This window comes from Syngnathoides biaculeatus, chromosome 5 (assembly GCF_019802595.1).
Source record: "Syngnathoides biaculeatus isolate LvHL_M chromosome 5, ASM1980259v1, whole genome shotgun sequence".
NCBI lineage: Eukaryota > Metazoa > Chordata > Actinopteri > Syngnathiformes > Syngnathidae > Syngnathoides > Syngnathoides biaculeatus.
The window spans coordinates 30,204,654-30,229,167 of record NC_084644.1 but is presented as its reverse complement, the minus strand read 5'-3'; the positions used below and the strand labels follow the sequence as shown (position 1 = coordinate 30,229,167).

Sequence of the window (24,514 nt, the reverse complement as noted above, 5' to 3'; positions counted from 1 at the left end):
TGTGTGTGTGTTTACCCCTTCAGTAAGGTGCTATTGATTTTTTTTCTGTTTTCTCTTAGAATGTAGAAGAGGAACATCACAAGCTGCTGCAGGCCCTCTCGAAGTTCTCACTAGAGGGCGGTCACTATGCCTAAGATGCCATCACACCACCAGCTGGCCACTAGGTGAGACGAGAGCTGCTGACACACTCCACTTTTGCTTTCGCAGCCCACTAAACAGCGTAGGGACGACAGCTATGGGGCAAGTTTGCCCATATTTGGCGCTGGATGCGCAGCGAGGAAACAAAGTAGCAAACTGCCTCATCTCGCTGGTTTGGACTTAAAGTAGCTCAGAGCCAAGCAATATGTATTGGTCACCGTTTCAAAGAAAGCTCGGGCTTTACTTGTAATAAGTACAAAGAAGACATGAGTAAAAAAAAATCTGAATCTGGGAGAGTTTAGGCTTGCCTTGGGCTACGATTTTAAAAAAGACAGCTGCGAGATGTAATTCAGACTGACCGCGGTGAAGTTTCTTTTTTTAACCACATCGTTTCACGTGACAATACCCCGCTATGTGGCCTTTCACCTATCGAAATCCCGCAATATTGCAGACTCTTCTGTTAAACTTCTCATCCTCTTGATCCAATGGATTCTGACAGAAACTTCACACTGAAGGCCTTTTTGAGAGCAAAATAAATGTGAATTGTGTCACTTGAACAATGCAGCGTAGTTCCACTTGGAATAAGTTTGACTATTTTTTTAACACTTACATGTGAGTGTAAAAACAAGTTAACAACTCTAAAAACATCAAAAGCTCTATGTTAACATGTATTTCGCCTCAAAATTCCCAATTGTGCATTTTAGTTATTTTCAAGGATTTGTAGAAAACCATGTTGCACGTAAATGAAGCATGTAATGAATGTGTGTCTCTTCTTGTTTTTAGACAGTTATTTTACTGGTGCTTGTTTGGAGTGCAAGAAGCTTTCCGGATATGTCCGCAAATCTTCGCTGAGAAAATGCTCAGATAGATGCTGGAGGATGAACAAGGGGGAGGAAAATACCTTTTACCGCCAGTGCTGTGGAATGTGTGTATTTGTGTGCCCCTCATTGCGTTGCATGGCGTTATGTTTTCTAAATGTGTTGTATAGCGTCGCGGAACATTACGCCGCATAATGCTACTTAGCATTGTGTTATGTTGCGCTGTATTATGTAAAGGTACGTAGCACAGTGTTACGTAGTCACGTACTGTAGTATTATGCTGAATTGTGTATTGCTTCGCTGCATATCGTCGCGAAGCGTAGCACTACGTTATGTTGTGTGGCATTACGTTACGGTATTGCATAGCGTTGCATGCTCTTACAAAGAGAGGCTTAAAAAGAAAACCAAAAAAAAAAAAAAATACCGCCACTTTTTTGAGTGTTTGTTTGCAGAGAGATGCCAAAAACAAAAGCTACATGTGACTCTTTCCTGTTCCACTTCCACACAAGGAATCAAAAAACACAATTGCCCCGGAAAAAAAAATACCTGAAAGGTTTCCCTAGGAAGCAATTATAAAATACTGCTCTGAATAGCATGGTCCGAGTTCTTTGCCAAAGTACAATACAAATGCACACAGTGTATTTTATTAGTTGAAAATGATAAGGAGGAAAAGTGTGTGTGTGTGTGTGTGTGTGTGTGTGTGTGTGTGTGTGTGTGTGTGTGTGTGTGTTTGAGGTTAATTTTCAGGAGGCTTCTTTTCATAACAGATGTTGCGCTCTTTTTCGATATAGCATCGCCCAACAAGATGTAAATAATAGAGACTTTGGTTGTTTTGACTGTTATTTATTCCTTTTTGGGGCTTTGGCTTTACCCGAATGGATGCGAGGCAACATTGGGACTGACTGAGAGCGTGGATGGAGATGTGAAGGCTAATGTAGAATAAAATGGAACACAGCAAGAACGCATGGGGAGTTGGGTCATAGCGAGGGAGAGGGAAGCGGATGAATGTCAGAGTACGGGAGGAAATTCTAACAAATGTTTTTCCTTAACTAGTGGTCGCTGCTCTAATGGATGCCTTGCCACGCACGATTAATCACGGAGGGCATTGTGCACTTCAATCAATTCTCCCTTGAAATAATGCATTTGAAAAAACAAGGGGAATTATTGTAGTTCAAAGATGCAACTCTGTTGAGCCCAATTCAACGGTGTTGGTAACCAAAACAACAGCACTTAAAAAGCCAAGTGAGGAAGCTCATAGCGCACTATTAATTATCTGATGTAGAAACAAGCTAGTAGTCTTTCCAGTCTTTCCCTCAAATAGACACCTCCCTTATTGGTTGTGTAGACTCTTAACCACAGACTAGTTTCTCGTGCAGTATTAAAGCTGTTCAAATGTAATGTAACGATTGACATTAGCCGCATAAGAAGAAGAATAACTCCATATAATATACACCCTCAAGAAACTCAAACAAGTAAACGTAATGACCTCAATTCTTTAGTGCCACGGTTCCGACACGAGAAAGTCATAAAACTGCAATAATACCTGCAACGCCCCCACCCCGCCGCGGGAATAACGTCAATCCACATTGGAAACACTGTTGAACGCCAACACTGCTGCACTTGCAGATTAGCTCGTGTGTTCTATTCCTCCCTAAGAGCAGATTCACTTGTATTGATGACACTATACACACAGACACACTGTGTACGCGTGTATAGTGTTCTCATAGCGTTATGTTGCGGTCTTTTGTGTTGCGTCACACTGCGTAGCGTTCTATTCACGCAGCGGAGTGGTTACTGCCGCATAAATGATTACCAAAAAAAAAATACGACTAATAAAGGACAATCCTCTTTTGAATGTTTATTTGCTGGGAGGTGTCCAAACTGAAATCTGCGGTGGCAGCCAAAAGGAGATTCTTGTTGGGAAAGAAAAAAAACAATACATTTCAAAAGCTTTACCATAGGACATGACTTTTACTTGATTGAATGTGCTGAAAATGGAGAAAATGTTCAAAACATGGTATTGTTGTGTTATTAGAGGTGAGAGGAGAGGCGGGGGGCCTTCACGTACTAATCACTGCAATTTCTGCAAGGGTCATCATGGAATTAGCCAAGCAGTAAGAATTTAGAGCTAGAAGCTTGTATGATATTTTCAAAATAGCCTTTTTTCTCTTATAAGTGATGATGACTATGCAAGTAATATACTGTGTATTTTGGGTTTTGATTTTACTGGAGTTGTTTAAATGATGTAAACTTAAGGAAAATCAAATGTGGTACGTTGTTGTTTTTTTTTTAATAAATTGGGGTAATAATTGTCTCTCCTTTCTACGTTTTATATATATTTTTACATGACTCGGCAGGTAATTCTGTGCTTTCAATCAGCTTGACTTGGAAGCTCTAATTAATCATTTCCAGAAATTTAGTTGGGTTCATGTTACAAATACAGTAACACAAGTTAATCCACGTGAGTAGGAGGTAATCCTTTGATGTTATGTCATGAAATATTTTTGCCAACATGTTAGCCTTTAATATCATGAGACTTTTTAAAAGGACACATTACCGCAGGGATTGATTCAAAATGTCTGTGGTGCTTTCTTTTGTTGCTTGTTAGCATCCAATTTGTTTAGCATTTTAACAATTATTTATCAAGCTTTTAAAATGCAATGTACAGTCAGTCGAGGTATTGGAACGGAAAGATGATTTTTTTTTGTATCCTGAACATATTTGGGTTTCAGATCAAAAGATGAATGAGACAAAAATTCAGAATACTAGCTTTATTTCATGGTATTTACAACTTGATTTCCATAATTTCTGGCCTACAAAGCGCACCTGGTTATAAGCCTCAACCAGTACATCTGCAAAGGAAATACCATTTGGTACATACATAAGCCCCACCTGTGTAAAATCCGCAAGTGCCCACATTGAAACCCGCATAGAAACACGAAATATTTACTAAAACGGTACACAGAGATTTCAAAGTTTTAAAACCTTATCTTAGCTTAGCATAGCAACAACAGGGTAGCACGAACAGGGCTGGTTAAAAAAAATAAGACGTACATAAAAAAAAAAAACAGCCGCGGGAGCTACACAGCAACTAACAGAGCTGGTTAAAAAAAAACAAAAAGATAGACAAATCACTGAGACGCGGCAGAAACACGTAGCGCGGCGCTGACGCTGGCACGGCACTAAAAGGGCGAGTTGAATTCAAAAAAAAAAAAAAACACCGGTAAAAATCACTGAGACGCAGCAATAACACGGCAACAACACACTACCACAGCACTAACAGGGCCGGTTAAAAAAAACAATGATAAAAATCACTGAAACACGGGAGTAACACAGCAGGAACACGCTACCACAGCGCTAACGCTAGCGCAGCGTTAACAGCGCTGGTTAAAAAAAAAACATACCGGTAAAAGTCACTTCCTCGGCACATATAATCCACTGGCCTTTTCCGCTCGTGTGCCCCCTTCCAGCCGTTAGAAAAAATGTACAAATCTGCCGCATCACCACATAAGCCGCAGGGTTGAAAGTGTGTGGAAAAATGTCGCAGTTTATAGGCCGGAAATGACTGTTGTTAAACTCAGGACCAAGAATCTTGTGTTTGAAGACACAAACAATTTTTTTTTTATTGAGCAAAAGTACTGGGACAGATTATTATTATTATTAAATGAATGAAGTGAATAACGTTTCATATTTGGTGGCATAAATCCTTACTCGCGATAAGAGCTTCAAGCCTGCAACCCATTGACTTCAGACTCTTCCATTCTTCATTTGGAATGTTTTTCCGGGCCTTGACAGTCGTCTCTTTCAGTTCTTGTGTGACTCTACGGGTTTGTGCCTTCAGAAGTTATTCTGCTGCTCTCATTATGAGTTACACAATCTATAAAGACTCACGAGCCTGTTCCAGAAGCCGCCATGCAAGCCCAAGTCATGACGTTGCTTCCATCATGTTTCACAGACGAGCTTGTGTGTTTTGGATGAAAAATGACTCCTTCCTTCCTTTCTTTCTTTTTCTCCGTATTTCGGCCTTCCAATCATTTTGTTAGAGGTTAATCTTGGTCTCATCAGTCCATAAATCTAAATTCCCAAACTTTTGTGGCTCATCTATGTACTTTGTAAAATCCAAGTGGTTTGCATCTTGTGTTATTCCCTGTATATTTGTTTTCCCTAAATCTTTGAAAAGTGAATTGGGACACCTTAGGTTGGCAATGATGTCACTGACTGTTATCATCAAGGGAGGGTTTCGCAGATCCCATGTGTCCTTCAACCGCTTGTTTTCTCTCATCTTTGTGGAACAGCAAATGCAGTTTTCACAGGTGAAAGCCAAAATTGGGCACGATCAAACGTTTAAGCGACCATTCGAAAAGGCAACACCTGAGAAACTAGAAACGCCCACTAGTCATGTTCGAATACTTTTGCTCAGGTGAAAAGTGGGTGGCTTCAAACAAAAGTTGCTCTGTTCTGAGTTGTCTAATGCATGTAGAGGTCAATACTATTCAATTAAAAATGAAATTCTGATCTTTAGTTTCATTGAAATTTGAAGCAACAAAAATAAAGGAATCAACCTCTCGCTTCCATATTTTATGAGGGGACTCTATGATACAAAGTAAAATCTTTGCTAACTTGCTACATGTTTTCATACCCAATTTTAGCATGTTAGCATTTTATCACTTACTTAAAATGATAATACAATACACAATGAAATATCCTTACCAGTCTGCATAATTTCCTTTACGCAGGTTGCTATCTTGCCATTTGTTGCATACCATCTGCTACCAAGTCAACATTTTAAAATTTGAAATAGAAAACTCAAAGCTGCAATGTCGATCTGCCTAAGCATTCTATCCTCATGTTTATAAATGTTAGAATTATTTTTTTTTTTACGTTAGCAATGTAAAATACTCAATCTGCTTTTACACTTTTTGTATTAAAGTTGCCATCTTGCTTTTTGTTAGCACACCAACTGTTTTGCATTTTATCAATTCTCATTTAAACCACTACCCAACTTGGATCTCATATAAAATCCTTATTTATTCACCATTATGCCTTTATGTACTCAGGTTTTTTTTTTTGCAATATCAAAATAAGAAACCGTCTTCAAAAATATACATACCAACTGTTAGCATGTTACCTTACGGCCATGCTACCCTGAGAACGCCCGAGGGGGGGGGATTCTTGTTGAATTACTTTAGCATTTGAATTAAAAGATCGGATCGATGATATTTCTGAAGATACTATATAGGTTATGCCAAAAATGAAGGCATGCCAAATGCCAGTCGTGGTGAGCAGGACTGTGTGTGTGTATATATATATATATATATATATATATATATATATATATATATATATATATATATTATTTTTTTTTTTTTTTTTTTTTAACCATTCATTTGCTACCAAGTTTTGCGCAGCTACGACATTTATGCAAATATGACAGCGGTCACTGAAGCATGAATCCTGACGGAACAGCAAGTGATGACAAAAACAGGCCATTGTTGTCCAGGAGAATTTCATGTATCTCATATCATTCACATGCAAGATGGCCAGAGTCCACTGCATTTTTATCATCTGCTGCACGACCGGTAAGTCTGATACCTATGTTTTATTTACAATAAACAGTTTTAAACATACAGCATGCAAAACAATGAGGCATAAAGGTGATCAAATCTGAAGGTATGACGATCACATTTTGTGTAATTTATTAATGAAAACAACTTACTTCTGTAGTCATTGTTCCTTTTTTTTTTTTTTTTTTGCAATATATTTAGCTTCTTGTGTCATGCTCCAGTGAACCATGTCCCCCTTCCGCCATCTGGTGCAAAAAAAATTAAGAATAAATATTTTTTTAAAGCAATGTATAATAACCATGTATGACACTAGGCAATATTTTTTTATGATCAAGAGTCCTGTATTTTATTTTTTGGGAGGAATGGGGGGCATTTGTTTATCTTTTTTCTTCCCCTAAAATTGGTTAATCTAACTTTTTAGTCATGTTTATAATCTCATTAAATAATTGGCTGGTTATTGTAAAATGAAATGGAAAAAATTCTGGTAATTACTTTTTATTCATAATTGCTTAAAGAGAAATACAGAATACTGTGAAATAATTTGATGTGCATTTTTCATTTTGAATTGTATTAAATAGATTTTTGTAGATAAAGTATTAGTAACGTTAACAATGTATACATTTTAAAGAAAATGTGGATTGAATCGTTGGTTAATTTTAGATAATGTAAATAATATTGCAAAATAAGTCAATTTGTTGTGCATTCAATTTTCACACCCCATACCCCTCTTAGGGTCGTGGTTGTTCTGGGACCTATCCCAACTGACTCTGGGTGAAAGGTGGGGTACACCGTGAACTGGGTTAGGGTTAGCGATCAGTGGCGATCTGATCCGGCTACAGAAACGGACTCTGGGGACGCGGAAAGTCACCTCTCTGACTGGGAGGGAGCCTGAGCTAGTGTGTGAGGTTGAGAATTTCCGGCTACATATACTCGGGCCAGCCTCCACACACAGTTTGGGCTCTGGGGTCCTGAGTTTTGTTTGTGCCTATGCACCAAAATGCAGTTCAGAGTACCCAACCTTTTTGGAGTCCCAGGAGGATGTGCTGGAGAGCGCTCCTGCTTTGCTGTAGGACTTAAATGTTCATGTGGGCAATGACACTGAGACCTGTAATTGTGTGATTGGAAGGAACGGCCCCCCAGATCAGAACCCCAGTGGTGTTCTGTTATTGGACTTCTGTGCTCACCATGACTTGTCCATAACAAACACCATGTTCAAGCATAAGGGTGTCCATACGTGCACTTGGCACCCTTGGTCACCATTTGGTGGCTGACTTTGTGATCGTGTCATCGGACTTGACCATCTCTGACACAGTCAAGTCCACATGTCTTGGACACTCGGGTGAAGAGAGGGGCAGAGCTGTCCGCTAATCACTGGTTGTGAGTAGGCTCCGATGGTGGGGGAAGATGATGCTCTGGCCGGGCAGGGCCAAACGTGTTGTGAGAGTCTGGCAGACTCCCCTATCAGAAGGAGTTTCAACTCCAACTCTCACTGCGGGGGTTCGCAGTTGACTGTGAAGTAGCTGGAATGAAAATCAAAATCTTAATAATTAATTAATAATAATTGTCAGACCATGATCCTCAGTCAGGAAAGGGTGGAGTGACCTCTCCATAATAGGGATGAGATCCTTCCCAAAGAGGAGAAGTTCAAATATCTTGGATTCACGAGATCGGAAATCCACAGATGGATTGGTACAGCGTCTGCAGTAATGCGGACTTGGTATCGGTCCGTTGTGGTGAAGAAGGAAAAGGCTAAACTCTCTATTTACCGGTCGATCTACATTCGTACCCTCACCTATGGTCACGAGCTGTGGGTCATGACCGAAAGAACAAGATCTTGGATACAATAAGATGAAACGAGTTTTCTCCGCAAGGTGTCCGGGCTCTTGCTTAAGAGTTGGGTTGAGAAGCTCGATCATCAGGGAGGGGCCGAGAGTAGCAGTAGTAGTAACCTGCTCCTCCGCATTGAGAGGAGCAAGATGAGGTGGCTGGCACATCTGATACCCCCTGGACGCCTCCCTGGTGAGGTGTTCCGGGCACGTCACCCCGGGAACAACCCAGAACACGCTGGAGGGATTGTCACTCTCATTGGTCGTGATCCCCTAAGAAGAGCTGGAGGAAGTGGCTGTGGAGCAAGAAGTCTACCCTTCCTTCCGAAAGTTACTGCCTCTGCGACTCAACCTCTGATAAGGAGAAGAAAATGGATGGATGGGTGGAGAAATGTGAAATAAGCAGTTTTACATGATTTAAGATTGTATCAGATAATTGTTTCTATTACTTATTTTAAACTGTACAATAAACATTAGAATGAATTACTTTTTCTATTTATTAACTTTTTTCCACCTCATGTCAGAAAGATTTAGCCAATCTGGGTGTTTTAAAAAATCTAATCGGGCCCCTCCTATACTGTGTATTTTCATATTACTGTATCTGTTTATTATTACTTTGAGCATACCATTACATTGTAGGAAACGTGTATTTGAGGTTTTATAAGTTAAACGTGCTTCCTGTGTATAGTGCTCTCAACCAGGGCGAGGGTGTCCTTAGAGGTGGACAGGCCTTGGCTGAGAGTCCAGCTCTCCCACCGAGCCATACTGGAGTGCTGCTACCAGACCGACACGACCTCAGTCCAAATCATTTGGGTCTTGCACGTCCAGCCCACCAACGGCAACACGTTCCTGGTTCCGGTCCCCATGTCAGACCGGGTGAGCTCAGGTTACACGAACAATGGCGGGGTCATCTGCGGGACCCTGACTTTTGCTGAGTTGAAGTTGGCCGATTCGGGTCTGTATCGATGTTGGTTCAACGCCTCCGACATTCACACACCTGGCACCTACCTCCAGGTCTATGGTAAGTAAGGGGCCAACAGGAATTCTTGTTTTGCCACTATGTTTATGTATGCTTTTTTGTTTTGTTACCTTAGCATATTAACTCTTAATATTGTAGCGTCGATGGGAGGCTGGAGCCGCTCCCAGCATGCTTTGCGGCACTCAGGATCTAAATAGCACTTGAAGTGGATGTTTTGTGTCACTTGTTTCTTTGGTCGTCAATTTGGTTGTTTTGTTGTCTGCTGGAGTTTGCTGTTGTGTTCACTGTGGTGTGATGATTTTGGTCCGCTGTGACAACAAGACTGTGCACAAGGTGTTGACTGGTGACTTGCCTGCACCTGTTGTTGTGAAAGTTAAGACTCATAGTTTTGGAAAATAGCACCTGACACCTGGCTGTCTTGTTTTACAGTAGGTTAATAGAGTCCATCCATCCATTGTCCAAGCCGCTTATCCTCACAAGGGTCGCGGCAGAGCCATTGCCGATCCGAGCAAACATTGGGCTAAAGGCAGACTACACCCTGAACTGGCTGCCAGTCAGTCGGAGGCCATATAACAACACCATCATTGAGTGGGAATTGATTCCACACTGCCCGCAACAAAGTCCGGCGTGTGTATCACTACATCATAAATTACCATGTTAATATAGTAATTTTTTTTCCCATCATCATTTTAGCAGTTTTCATTTGAAATCGTACCTGACTACATGGCATGACATAAAATCGACCCATCAGTCTGCTTGAGCATATACCTAGGTTGCTTTCTTGTTCCAACTGTAAACATGGGATGATGTGGTTGCTACCTTCAATCAAATAAAATATTTGCAAACAAGAGAATTTTATCCAGTCTCATTAGCCTTTTGAAATAATATCCCCCCACGGTGAATGATGTAAAATGTAAATTTTGGCGAACACAGTTATGCTGTCTTGTTCTCCATTAGCGTACTTCCTGTTCATGAGTTATCAAGTTATCATCATTATCAATCCACTTTAGTCTGTGCAGATTATCATTTTGCAGTATACATACGTAACAATATGAACTATTAAGATGCTATCATTTTATCGCATTTCTTTAGTCCTTTAAAGAGAACCTGATAACAGGGCGTGATGTAAAATCCTCATTAATTAGCCATGGCACTTTCTGTATTCAGATTGCTATTGCTCGCCTTGTGTTACCATAATCGTCGTTACCACGTCAGTATTTTTTATTTCAATACTCATTTGAAAGAGTATGGAACTGAAAAGCATGATGTAAAAATGTTAGCAGTCTGGCTGAGGGCTTTCTGCTCTCAGGTTGCTTGTTTTCCATGTTTAGGAAAACCACAGAGTAACAAGTTTGCATTTTACTAGTTCTTGTCTTTGAAATAGTGGCCAATATGAAGGTAAAATGTAAAACCTTTTTTTTTTTTTTATCTCTCTTGGTGCTCTCTATTTGCTTTTTTAACTATATGCTAGGATACCAACTGTTAGCCTGTGATCATTTTATCCAGTCTGATTAACCTTTTAAAATAACACCTACGTAAAGGTCACATTATAAAATTATGAGCAACTTGCCTTGGGAGATTGTGTTTTAAAATGACCATTTTGCTATATAAGTATTAACCATCAAAATGTTGGAATTTTATGAGTTCCTAATTTCAAATATTAGAGAGCACAATACAAAAATCCTGATAAGGCCTTACAGTGTTTTTTTTTTTTTTGTTTGTTTTTTTAATCTTGGTTAGCATTCCAACTGGTAGCATGTTAGCATTCAATTTATCTCTGTAAGTAAGGCAGCCAGCAGACATTTTTAAACTTTAGTCTTTGTCTTTTGAAATAGAACGTGTCCTTAACTAAGCTTATGATGTTCCTCAGTGCTTTCTGTACTGTGGATGCTATCCTGTTCTGTGTTAGCATATAGACTAGTAGCATGTTAGCATTTAACGCATCCGAAGCCATCACTGAGTAAGGTGGCGTGCAAACGCGGGAGTCAAGTGCTCTCTAAGCAGCGCTAACCCCTTGTAAGCCATAAATCCTGTTAAAGTCACTCCGTCTTGTGTCAGTGTTGGTGTCCTTTTGTTCTTGTCCAGCTAATCTCCACTCTATGGAATGTTCTCATTAAAATTGCCCCCGCTCGTTTTGCAGAACGTACTGCAAGTGCGCCCATAAGACGAGGTCCCGATCACAGTGAAAACGAGGCTGTTTGCCATAATCTCATTAGCTGCTGATGTGAAACACATTACGGTATAAAACTCTCCAGGGGATTATGCGATAACCCTTACCTAACAGTCCAATTGTCCATTCATGCTATAAATATTGTAGACTATTTTTTGCCCTCTCCACCTCAATTGGTTCACTTGCGTAATAAAGAAATCTCAGAAAATCTACTCTGTCTCAGTCGCCTGTTTCACATTACATTGGTGGAGAAATGCATCATTTTCCACCATTTTCCAGTGTCACTATTCTCAAGAAACGGCACTCGCAAAGTTGATCTAGCATTTTCATATTCCAAATGATTGGTACGACACGAATTGTTGGGGGATGTTCTGGCTAGGAAATGTTTCGCCTTTTTTTGGTGTGTGTGTGTGTGTGTGTCGCTGTTCTGTATGAATTCAGTCTCATGCCATGTATTAAAGCCAGCAATTGAAAGATTTGGGTATGAACAGCACTGATACGGAATTCGACTTTGTATTGACTCATTTTAACCTGTATATACTGTAATTCTACCCTGTATAAATTCAGTTTCATAAAGCCTATTTAAATCAAACCTCTGATAGCTTTTTCCCACGTTGGTGTTCTTTATAAACAACACCGACACTGTATGGGGGCACAAAGTTGACCCAGATATTTTCCTTTTCTGTCACTGTTTTATATAAACAGCGGTGACACAAACTAGAACTATAAAGTACTGTATAGAGCTTGTGCGCGTGACGTCACAATTTTCACGGCGCCATATTACCAGTCAAACAGGGCTGCTTGACAGTGTGGGGGACATTGAACTGGAGGAGAATATTTACAATACCGAGACCTGCTGTGCTGTTGTTGACAATAGCTGAAATGACCAGAAAAGATCGATGGATTTGGGCAATTAAACGGGATGGATGGTGCCCAACCAAATACACACGACTGTGTTGCGATCATTCATTTCAGATAGGACTTATTCTTGATCTCAAATTACCAAGAAGTATTTATAATGCCAAATTGGCTCATTTGAGAATGATGCATCTAAAAGAAAAAAAAAAAACACGACAGGGAGTTGTCTCCAACGTACACAAAGCGTATTGCGGCCACACGTTAATCTTAGGCAAACCTCTCCCTGATGGACGTTTTTTTTTTTTTTTTTTTCTTGATTGAAAAGAGATCCAGCAACGAAGTATTTGTATGCGTCCAGACTTTTCTACGTTTTCAAACTCTTCCGTGTAAATCTTGACGACTTACTCACCAGATACATGTGTAGATCCAGTTGTCCAAGACAAGCAGAAGCGGGTTCCCTGTTCTGCCGGGTTCTACGGAAGAGGAAAATGTGGGAAGAATTCTGGAAGGCCGACTTGAAATCCGGCTCATTTGTTTGTTCACATCCAGAGCCGCTGAAGAAGACGATAAACCTCAGCGAAAAGATGAAAGACAGCATCCTGATGACTGAGGGAATGTTACTATTTCTGTGCGCCCTGGTGTCTTCGGCCACGCTCCTGCGCAAGGTCAGATTTGCTGCAGATTTAGAGCCACAAAATGAGTAATTCCAAAACATCCAAATCAGTAAATGTGACTTTTTACCCTCCTCCCAGACAAAGCATCTCCATGCACTTCAGCAGAAGAAGGCAAAGAGGCAAGAGGAGAACATCTATCAGGTGGCGATGACAACAAACTCAGATCAGGAATCAGTAAAGTTGCACATTAAACACGGCATATAGCGTGAAGAAAATAAGTATTTGATTAGCCTGCCGTAATGCAAGTTCTCCCACTTAAAGCGATGGAGGGGTCTGTCTGAAATTTTCATCGTAGGTGCATATGTGAGAGATAATCTAAAAAGAAAAATCCAGAAATCACAATTTAAGATTTTTTTTTTTTAATGATTTATTTGTGAGATACAGCTGCAAATATTGGAGTAACGTGTTCACTGCATATCAAGGTCCCACGTGCAACAAACCACATCAATCAAATGTCGTGTTAAAGTTCTTGACAAATGCTTTCTGGATCTTTTCTTTTTTTTTTTTTTAATCATTTTTCATAATGTCCACAAGACATCAGCAGATAGTTATTGTGTTGCACTGCAACCAAGGCAAGATACGTATGCATTATTTGTCTGCATCACTTGTTTCATCAGTCTCACCCACGCCAACCAGCATGACACATTTGATATTCACCATGTAAGTTCATTTATATCATAGTACACCAGCACTTACTACTCGACTAGTATACTTCTTCTTTTCCTTTCGGCTTGTCCCGTTAGGGGTCGCCACAGCGTGTCATCTTGCCATCTTAGCCTATCTCCTGCATCTTCCTCTCTAACCCCAACTGCCCTCATGTCTTCCCTCACCACATCCATAAACCTTCTTTTTGGTCTTCCTCTCGCTCTTTTGCCTGGGAGCTCCATCCTCAGCATCCTTCTACCAATATACTCACTCTCTCGCCTCTGAACATGTCCAAACCATCGAAGTCTGCTCTCTCGAATCTTGTCTCCAAAACATCCAGCTTTGGCTGTCCCTCGAATGAGCTCATTTCTAATCCTATCCAACCTGGTCACTCCGAGCGAGAACCTCAACATCTTCATTTCTGCCACCTCCAGTTCAGATTCCTGTTGATTCTTCAGTGCCACTGTCTCTAATCCGTACATCATGGCCGGCCTCATCCTAGCAGACACTCTTCTGTCACATAACACACCAGACACCTTTCGCCAGCTGTTCCAACCTGCTTGGTTGGCTACTCGACTAGTATACATACTACTGAATGTGTAATCTGCAGCAATCTGTAAATAATGTGTCAATATAATGATTACTGTTGAATACCTTTCATCTCCAGGGCCTCAATTTGAATGACTGTGACAACGCAGCGGGCGTCTACCATGATCTGGTTGCCAGTATGCAAGAGGAAATCCAACTGGAGAACCCACGAATGGAACATAAATGTCAAAATTTGTGGGAGATCAGGGTGGGGGCAGAAAAATGAGTCTTTGTTGATCAAATTGCTTGATCTCTCCGCAGCCCATAGATTTGATACTGCATGCATCGCTTTTTGGCGCCGGCAATATAGTCTTTAATATGATTTTCTGGTATGTGAGTGTATATTTCTTTTTAATCTCGAAAAGACAACCCTGTTTCAGAAGACAGACAATTTTATGAGGATTCCTGTTTTTTTTTTTTTTTATCACAGTTCCTGTGGTGATTTTTTTATTTTTTTTTTTGTAATAGTTGCAGGGTGGGCAAATAGCTGGTTGTGCATTTCTTCCCGAGAAGTTATTTGTATTGTTTCTTGAAAAGGATTTTTAAAATTAATAAAACTTAAAAAAATCTCATGAGCTCTCTTTGCTTTTCAATGTTTTAATTGTTTTAAAGTTTTGTTTTACATTTTTTATTTTTCATTTTAAACCCACTTGTATTTTTCCTTTGTTTTAGCTTTATTCTTTAAAGTTATGTAACGTTTACAGATGTAGTCATTTTTATGATATTTTATTTTAATCATTCAAACTTTATGGACTGTTTTTAATATTTTTTTTAAAAACTTTTTTTATATGGTCATTTAAATGGGATTAGGAGGCATGCTAAATTTCGGTTGCCATGGTGACGCATCGTGACAACTTCGAAAACCTTGTAAATGCAAAACCAAGAGACACTGAATATTGCGGAACACCACAGTGTTGGCAGGAGGAACAATCACTCCATCTTAAAAAGGTAAAAAGGATGAAATCTCGACTTGGAAAAGTAGCGACACCAAACTATTTACTTATTATAAAAGACCACTTTATCGCAGGTTTTTAAAAAAAATGGTCATTTTTACGTTGATGAATCTAGCACATTGACACCGGAAATATTTAGGATTTTCATTTTTTGCAAGGATAGCTTATTCTCATTATTATATTTTTCTACCAGTATTTTTACCGTCTTTCACCTGATTTTACTGATTTATTAACTTAATTTACTGTCATTTTAACACTTTGACACTGACAGTTCCGTGTCCAAGCAGCGGGATCGATTTTGATTGGATGCCGTGCTGTGAAGCGGTCTCCCATTTGACACAGCCTGCCCGACGGGGGCGGGGTCTGGGTGCCCGGCGAAACAGTCCATGGGGCCGACTCGCGAGTCGACAGTAGTGGGCGAGGATGGCGTCGAGCAAGAAGAACGCTGGGAGCGCCAGGCTTGACAAAAATGTCAACGGGAGACGCATGTCCAAACAAAAAGAGGCACCAGTGGGTGAGTGATTTTTTTTTTTTTTTTGGGGGGGGAGGGGTTGTCTCCTTGGAGCCCGCCCCTAACACGTACTTGCAGCTTCCTGCTAGCTTAACAGCGAACCACACTGACAGGGTTTTAATCCGTTAGCCGCTTAGCTCCACCTATCAAAACAATGAGCTTGTGATGCCAATAAAGCCTTCTTCATGTATTTGAAGGAAATGTACTTTCCTTACTTTCTCAGGCGTATTAATGTCAACAACGAGCATCCCCTCAACCTTCAGTGGTTTATGGTCACTTTCGAACGTTGTTTGTGTTCCAACTTTCAGCCATTTGCAGTGACTAGTTTCACAGGGGAAGGTATTTGATAAAAAGTCGATTTACGCGTGTGTATGTTATTACTCACAGTGACGTTACTCAATGGTGACGTTTTTGTGACGTCAGGCCAGACAGGATGTGCGTCGCAACATTACTGCACGCAATTTTCATTGACTTCTGCACTCTTTGTTCTAACACGTCTTCTTCCGCACTTCGTCTGACTCCAAAGTCACTTTCAGCAGGGAGTGGCGCCTTAAGAGGTTTTGCTCATAAGTGAGTCATTTCTTCCCATGGATTAGTGTAGTGGAAGCATCGTGGGATGCCCACGGATGTTGCGCACGCACACTCACGTGCTTCTGGCTTCTTTATGATTTCTTCTCACTATCCAAAAACGTGTTAATGTATTTGAAGATTCTTGCTTGTCTAAAGTGGTTACTCTAAAAATGCACACAGTGCAGTGCCAACGGTCTTGAATCTACTCGGCCCTTGATTTTCCTCAAAATTAGAAACATTTTCTTTCATAGGAGGTACAGTGGTAAATTAATCTGTTCCGGAAGTTGTTTCGTAAGTAGAAATGCGTTTTACATGTGAATAGCCTGATTTGTTCAAACCCCCCCCCCCCCACACACACACATTGCTGTAAAAAATAAGTATTCAAAGTGTACATAATGTAAAGAACAATACAGAATTATCTTCATTTACCTTTGCTGTTGAATGTGTGCCGAACAAAACGTCATTGTGGCATCTTCAGAGGTGGAGGCACGCACACAACTTAATTCCACTAAAATTAATAAATACCATAAACTATAAATTTTAAACAAAACATTAACTTTCAATGTTTTGTGATGTACCAATCCAAGGATGTTTGCCTTTGATGGATGTTGGTACATTTTCCAGGTAATTCTTTTGAATAAATTCAGAAATGTTGAATTTGTTCCACATAAACTGCTCCTGCGTTGTCGCGTGTTGCATGGCCTCCATTAACTTCCTTGTGGTGAACCAACTCGTCGATGTCGTCCTCAGCCTTTCCCGGTGAAACAATTTCCTCAACTTCAGATTCAACCTCCACTTCGAACCTCTCAAGTTGAGCAGCAGCAGTGTAAAGTCACATACACGCATGTCTTTTTAATATTTATCGACGATTTCGTGTTTTGTTTTGATGGACAAACATCCCTCTTCTCACTGGCACTGGCCATCAATTTCTTGGGGCCATACTGAAAACAAATGAATAAATCTGCGAAGACGTTGTGGTGCGTGTGCGCGAGCGTATGATTCGGTCACGAATATACAGAAAGTGTGTTATGGGTAAAGACTGACGTCCCAAAAAATTTTGATTGATGTTGCTGCGAGTCATAAAATGCTACATGCTAGCCAATAGGGGACCTGCTATATTGCACCACACATACAAAAAGACAGGATGTGCTCATGGCTAAAGATTGACATCCCTTGTTTCCAATGTGATGCCAGGAAAGTGCTACAGCGGAGGCCAGTGGGAGAGCAGGTCTATTGCGCCGCCTTCAAACCAAGATGCAGTACATGATGTTTACGTTCGGTTTTATCCAGCACCATTTTTTTCCTTTCGTATCCTGATTTTTTTTGTAACTAGAGACAAAAGTTTTCCTGGGGGGCTTTTCATAACCCGAATCTTTCGTCAGTAGAGACTTTCTTAAGTCAGAGGTACCACTGTAATGGAAATAGAAATATATGTGTGTGTGTATATACATGTATATGTGTGCATTTTATATATATATATATTATATATATATATATATATATATATATATATATATATATGTGTGTGTGTGTGTGTGTGTGTGTGTGTGTGTGTGTGTGTGTGGTGTGTGTGTGTGTGTGTGTTGTGTGTGGTGTGTGTGTGTGTGTGTGTGTGGACATCCTCCGTTTTGACCTGTGTTTCTGTGGTGTTTTTGTGCTCTCGATGCACTTAATAGGATGACAGGGCACTTTAAAAATAGCAAGTGGCAGGCAGAGGAAGACCACATAGTGGGTCGGAAGGACAGAAAGCGGTGACCTCTGTACTAGAATTGCACAGGAGAGCAAACTGAACAACAGGAAACGCGCAACAATGGCTTTATTTACACACCTAGCAACACTGTTATACACGGTAGGATTCATTTTGCAGTGCCTTTGAAGAGGAAGTTATATACTCTTGTTAAGACAGGCCCCATGACAAATGTGCAGCACAAGAAGAAACACTGGTTTGCTAATGCTTATATGGTGCACATCATGTTCTAATAGTCATGTCACAAGACATACAGCTCAGTAAGACTACCAAGAAAAGCTAACAATTTCCTTCTAGTATAACTTTTTCAACCTCTTGACAGTCAGGTTACTGTTGTCCACCCTGCTGCCTTTCGCAGGGCAGTGTTGTCAATGCTACAGATCTTTTGATGTTTATAATCCGCTATGTGCGAAACATCACTGTGACCAAATTTAGGAAAAACAAGTTAGCTACATTACATACATACATATTGTTGGATGCCAAACTTCCATCCATCCATTATCTTAGCCACTTATCCTCACAAGGGTGATGGGAGTGCTGGAGCCTATCCCAGCTATATTTTGGTAGGAGGCGGAGTAAACTCTGAACGGGTTGCCAGCCAATCGGAGAGGATATTTAATCAAACAACCAGTCCGACTCATAATCACACCTCAGGGCAATTTAGAGTCTCCAATTACTGCATGTTTTGGGAATGTTGGAGGAAACCAGAGTGCCCAAAGAAAACCCACACAAACACAGGGAGAACTTACAAACTCCACACAGGCAAGCCCTGGATTTGAACCCCACATTTCAGAACTGTGACGCAGAGACAAAATTGTACAACTCCACACAGGTGGAAAGGGCTACGGAGAAATTGCCAAGCAGCTTGGTGAATATAGGTCCACTGTTGTTCATGAGAAAATGGAAGAAGCTAAACATTACGGTCAGTCTCAATCAGAGTGGAGACCCATGCACGTTATTACCTCGTGGGGTCTCATCGATCCTTAGAAAGGTGAGGAATCAGCCCAGGACAACATGACAGGACTTTGTCAATGACCTGAAAAGAGCTGGGACCACCGTTTCCAAGGTGATTGTTGGTAATACATAAGGACGTCATGGTTTGAAATCATGCATGGCACGGAAGGTTCCCCTGCTTAAACCAGCACAAGTCAAGGCCCGTCTTAAGTTTGCCAATGACCATTCGGATGATACATAGGAGTCATGGGAGAACGTTTTGTGGTCAGATGACACAAAAATTGAATGTTTTGGTCATAATTCCACTAACCATGTTTGGAAGAAGATGAATGATGAGTTTCATCCCAAGAACACCATCCCTACTGTGAAGCATGGGGGTGGTAGCATCATGCTTTGGTGGTGTTTTTCTGAACATGGGACAGGACGACAGCACTGTATTAAGGAGAGGATGACCATTGCCATGTATTGTGGGATTTGGGGGAACAACCTCTTTCCCTCAGTCAGAACATTGAAGATGGGTCGTGGCTGGGTCTTTCAACATGACAATGACTCGAAGCACACAGCCAGGAAAACCAAGGTGTGGCTCCGTAAAAAGCATATCAAGGTTCTGGCGTGGCCTAGCCAGTCTTTAGACCTAAACCCAATAGAAAATCTTTGAAGGGAACTGAAACTGCGTGTTTCTCAGCCAAAGCCCAGAAACCTGTCTGATCTAGAGAAGATCTGTGTGGAGCAGTGGGCTAAAATCCCTCCTGCAGTGTGTGCAAACCTGGTGAACAACTACAGGAAACGTTTGTAATCGCAAACAAAGGCTACTGTACCAAATATTAACATTGATTTTCTCAGGTGTTCAAATACATGACACAAATAAATCATTAAAAAAATCATACATTGTGATTTCTGGATTTTTCTTTTTAGATTATCTCTCTCACAGTGGAACTGCACCTCCCATGAAAATTTCCGACCCCTCCATGATTTCTAAGTGGGAGAACTTGCAATATAGCATATACATATATATATATACTTATTTTCTTCACTGTATATGTTTGGTTTGACAGTAAACTGGTGGGGTTAATAAAAAGCTAGACGTAAGTTTCTTTCGGCTTGGTCCGTTAGGGGTCGGCACAGCTTGACATCTCAGATGAACGCTTATATTTGTTTGGCACTGTTTTTACGCCGGATGTCCTTCCTGACGTAAACCCACTTGGGGACTAAATGTCCTATTGAGGTATGAACTCACGACCCCTGGTTTACCAAACCAATGGTGTAACCACTGAGCTATGGGGCATCTCGTGTTAATAAATAACTTGAAGACTAAAAAAACAAAAAGCTTCCCTTTGTACTATATTGCCTGTTGTGAACTGAGTTACGTTCACTGCCATCTAGTGCACAAAAATGGGTCTACAATAGTAATTGTTTTTCTGTGAAAAGCTGTTTCCACAAGAAAAAAAACCACACAAATAAGTGCACTTCTAAATAGCGAACGGCAAATAGGGAGGGGTTCGCTGTACTCCACACCGTACTGTCTACAGTGTAAGAGGAGTTGGCACACACACACAGGAATGTCCTCGTGTGTTTATGTCTCGATGGAAATGGGTTAAAGTTCATCTCTTCAAGTCTTGAGAGCTGCACCCTGTGTATTTGTCCACACTTGGCACAAAGTGCTTGTTCTTGGCTTCACAAACATGACATATATCCCCTAGCGTAATAATTTATGTGGAACCAAGAAACTTGTGAAATTAATTTCAATAGACGTTGTGACTCTTTTTGTGGTATCATCCTTCATTTGTAAGTGATTCTGTGTGAGACAACTCATGATAACAAATAAAGGTTGAAAACAGTTCTCACCTTTGTCTGTTTTTAGCAAGTGTTTAAAACAAATGACTTAAGACACGATACACAAGCCAATATTCCCCCCCACACACTGAGCCTCAATTCCAGCAAATCATGAAAACACTTACTCCATATTATATCAGTGTTTCCCATTATCATAAAAAAACACTGCAGTACAGTCAAGGCAATTTTGTGCACCCTGGTTATTTTACACAACAAAAAGTGTATGTATGTTCTTATGCCCCCCCTCCCTGTGTATGCTTTTCACTGTTTCATGGAAATCAGAAACATGTCTTGGAAATGACAAACCACTGGTACTGGTACTGGGGAGTTGATAAAGTGTGGGTTACTACACCGGCTCAAATGTCAGTGATCTCTCTCAGAACCATGGAGTAGTGTAGAAAGTAGTAGTAGTGGCTGTTTTCAGCTCATTGTGAACCATTGTTGATGGAAACCGAAGTAGGCTTACAGTAGACATTTTCTCTTCTCTTCATTTAAGAAAAAAAAAAAGAAAACCTGTAGTACCCCCTAAGTTTTCCACACTAGCCCACACTACACAAAGGGTGGCACGGTGGCAGAGCTGTATAGGCCTCAGTTCTGAGGACTGGAGTTCAGATCCCAGCCCCGTGTGTGTGTGTGTGTGGAGTTTGCGTGTTCTCCCCGTGCCTGCCTCCCACATCCCAAAAACATGCATTAATTGGTGACTTGCCATTTGGTGTGATTGTGTGTGGGTCTGTTGTCTGTCTCCATGTGCCCTGAGATTGGCTGGCAACCTTTTCAAGGTGTACCCTGCTTCCTGCCCGATGACAGCTGGGATAGGCTCCAGCACTCCCCGCGACCCTCATGAGGATAAGCAGCTCAGAAAATAGATGGACAACAGTCAAGATTAGTGATGTTGTCATTTTACAATGTTATAATTATTATAATTTCATAATTGTGTGTGTATAAGAACTAATGAATGAAACTGAGGCCTTCCATTTTTTTCACCAGGATTTAATTTAAGAAAAAACATTTTCATCACCACTGCAAGGTCTAATGGATTTATCAGATATTGGTACAGGACTTAGTATCGGTGAATACTCAAATGTGAACGTATGAAATTGTACTCTGAAAAAAAGTGTTCGTGTGAAGTGGGAGGTGTTGGACATGAGTTTGAATGTGGTTCGTTAATTCTCAACACGGCCACATTCGCAGTTATAAGAGGTTGTGCGTACTTGTCCAACTACATTATTTCATTTAAGTGTCACTTCCATCTTTATAATGTTTTTCAATTGACATAGGTCACAGTATTGCTGGGATAAGTTTTAAAGTAATTTATCTTGTTCGGTTTTTTATTCCAGTGTAATGGTGCTTGAGTGGTTAGCACATCCACCTTGCGATTACTGGGGTTGGAATTTGAAATTGGATTTTGGCGTTCCTGTGAAGGGTTTGAATGTTCTCCTTGTGTTTGAATCAGTCTGCTCCGGGTACTGCGGCTCCTCCTACATGCTTAAAACTTAAATTTTATGTTTCATGTTCTTTTCTTATGAATGCTGTATGCTTTAAATTGTCTTTGGGTGTGAAAGGTTGTTTGTCAGTATATGCTAATTGATTGACTGGTGTCCATCCCAAACTCAGCAAGGATAGGCTCAAGTTCATCTGCGACACTTTTGACAATAAGCAGTAAAGAAAAGGGGAAAGAACAGGCAATTGAACTGGGGTGTTTCGCTATGCACTGCATGGAATGAGTTACATACAGTTGCTGTTCATACCTGCTTATGTTGTATTATTTTACTCTCATATCGTCATAATAGTTGCTCTCATTTTACTCTGTCTCATTGTCAAATGTTGTAAATATTCACATACAGAATTGTTGATTTTTATATTTAACGCATGCTCCTTTTTTTAGCACTGATAAATGCGAGCATAAAATGAGTGTGAATTATGTCATAGTGGTAAATGCTTGTTGGTGGCTAGTGTTTCCAGAAGTGAGAACAGAGGGCATAATATGAGCAAAAACAAACTGAATGTTTTTTTTCATCATCCCTTCTTCTCTAACTCCCCCGCGACCATCGTTGCCTGCCAATTCTGTTCAATGTTGAAGGGAGTCGCACACTTAAACAGCCAATGGCGAAAAGAGCTGTCACACTGAGGCACTTAAGAGGGGGCCGCAGTTGTCTGTGGCAATGCCCTGAAAAACAGAGTAGAGAATAAAGCAGATCTTATCTCGCTTCTGACAAGTTTTCAACTCAAGGAAGCAAACAAGTCTGGGAGTAAAACCGGAAAGCTGTCTCTTCTTTCCTCTGGGCCACCCCTTCTTTCCCTCTTTCCTTCCTTCTTGCTCATTCTCACTTTCTTCTTCCTCACGCTCCCAAGAGGATAAGGACAAGGACAGAAGCTTGAACACAGATGCTGGTAAACACTTTGTTTTCTGCCTCTATCATCTTGTTTTGTGTGCTCCACTATTAGCGACGTTAATACATTCAATTAACTACTTAAATATGTGTTTATAAGAAGGAAACTATGATTCACTTCAGATTATGAATCTGTTGACAGCGAATAGATAAATTAATGTTTCCTTCGCACTTGCACTTTCTGGCCATAACGTGAGGTACACTTGAATGAGACCCAACACGAGAGCTGGATTTTGTGCAAATCTAAAAGTATTGCAAGGATGTGACCAATTCCTTTATTTTTACTCGAAACTGAAAATATGTTTGACAAAAAATATGAGATGAAATAAACAGTTCAGTTTTTATTTCCAGTTATTTACAGTGCCATGAAAAAGTATTTGCCTGCTGCTCAAATTCAGTTTTTTGTTTCCCCACATACATTTTTGAACTCATCAAATGACAACGGTAGCCTAAGTAAACATAAAATGCATTTTTTTAAATGGCGGTTTTATGAATTCACAGGAAAAAAATTTTAAAAGTTGCCAGGCCCTGTGTGTACGGGGAAAAAAATAAAGGCCATCAGACTCTAATAATGATTGGGCTCTCAGCAGCATCAACTGCAATCAAGCATTTTCTAAATCCTGGCTGTCAGTCTTTCACATCTCAGGGAATATTTTGGCCCACTTTTCCTTGCAGAATTGTTTTAGTTCTGATATGCTGGATGTTTTTTTCAAGCATGAATGGCCTTTGAAGGTTATGCAACAGCGTTTGAATCAGGTTTAAGTCTGCTGCAGGTTGAACATGTCTCCCAATCGGTTTGAATGAATATTTTTTAAATTTACATGCAAAATGTTACTCTTGACTTATGAGTTCATTGATAGAAGCAGCTAAAGGAATAATTATTAAGTCAGTAAGTAAGTAAGTTCATTCACTGGTTCACTAATGAGACTATGTAGCGATCATGATCTTATCCTTTCTTTCTCCAAGCTTCAGCTTTTTCCTCATTTTATAAAAGGTGTATCTTTGCACCATCATTCTATGAAATATCCTAACATGTTGAGAGCTTTACACCTTCTGGTGTAGGATTTGTACTTGGTGACCTTCATTCATTCTCACGAGTGGTTGTCAACAAAATCAGTAATGGTTATTTTAATGTATTTGTGGCTCTCAAAATGTTTCTGCCACGAACAGCTGTTGTTTTCCATGTAGCTTTGGATAGAATACAAGGCACGAAATGCACAGGTGGAGTCGATGAATAGTGCTATAGATCATTGCAAACAGTCGCTAAAAATATCCATACATTTCTTTTGTCACATT

General features: G+C 40.3%; 3 protein-coding genes across 9 annotated transcripts in view; all 3 read left to right on the top strand.

The window, feature by feature from the left end:
* Positions 1–3,270, top strand: part of arhgef1b (Rho guanine nucleotide exchange factor (GEF) 1b) — a 67,187-nt gene extending 63,917 nt beyond the window's left edge. For all 5 annotated transcript variants that reach the window (XM_061819106.1, XM_061819107.1, XM_061819104.1 and 2 more), the window contains 2 exons: positions 60–164; positions 922–3,270. In XM_061819106.1, the coding sequence (XP_061675090.1) occupies positions 60–134 (75 nt within the window). In that variant the 3' untranslated portion in view covers positions 135–164; positions 922–3,270. The remainder of the gene's footprint in view (positions 1–59; positions 165–921) is intronic.
* A 4,642-nt stretch (positions 3,271–7,912) lies between these two features.
* Positions 7,913–14,734, top strand: cd79a (CD79a molecule, immunoglobulin-associated alpha). Of its 2 annotated transcripts, XM_061819286.1 has the most exons (5): positions 7,913–9,367; positions 12,903–13,018; positions 13,106–13,168; positions 13,645–13,687; positions 14,340–14,474. In XM_061819286.1, the coding sequence occupies exons 1-4, from the start codon at positions 9,211–9,213 to the stop codon at positions 13,666–13,668; spliced, it is 360 nt and encodes a 119-aa protein (XP_061675270.1). In that variant the 5' UTR covers positions 7,913–9,210; the 3' UTR covers positions 13,669–13,687; positions 14,340–14,474. The 2 variants fall into 2 exon arrangements, with proteins under 2 accessions (XP_061675270.1, XP_061675269.1); XM_061819285.1 differs by lacking the exon at positions 13,645–13,687 and having other exon boundaries at positions 14,340–14,734.
* An 834-nt stretch (positions 14,735–15,568) lies between these two features.
* Positions 15,569–24,514, top strand: part of lipeb (lipase, hormone-sensitive b) — a 40,265-nt gene continuing 31,319 nt past the window's right edge. Inside the window, exon 1 of one of the 2 annotated variants that reach the window (XM_061819283.1) lies at positions 15,569–15,727. In XM_061819283.1, the coding sequence (XP_061675267.1) occupies positions 15,637–15,727 (91 nt within the window). In that variant the 5' untranslated portion in view covers positions 15,569–15,636. Of the gene's footprint in view, positions 15,728–23,045; positions 23,220–24,514 lie in introns of those variants that run through there. The other variant, XM_061819284.1, reaches the window with a different exon arrangement.

Coding starts and splice junctions, on each gene's coding strand:
- cd79a (XM_061819285.1), top strand. CDS start 9,211: ATGTCAGACCGGGTGAGCTCAGGTTACACGAACAATGGCGGGGTCATC. Junction 13,019..13,105: donor CGGCCACGCTCCTGCGCAAG/GTCAGATTTGCT, acceptor CCCTCCTCCCAG/ACAAAGCATCTCCATGCACT. Junction 13,169..14,339: donor AAGAGGAGAACATCTATCAG/GTGGCGATGACA, acceptor TTTCATCTCCAG/GGCCTCAATTTGAATGACTG.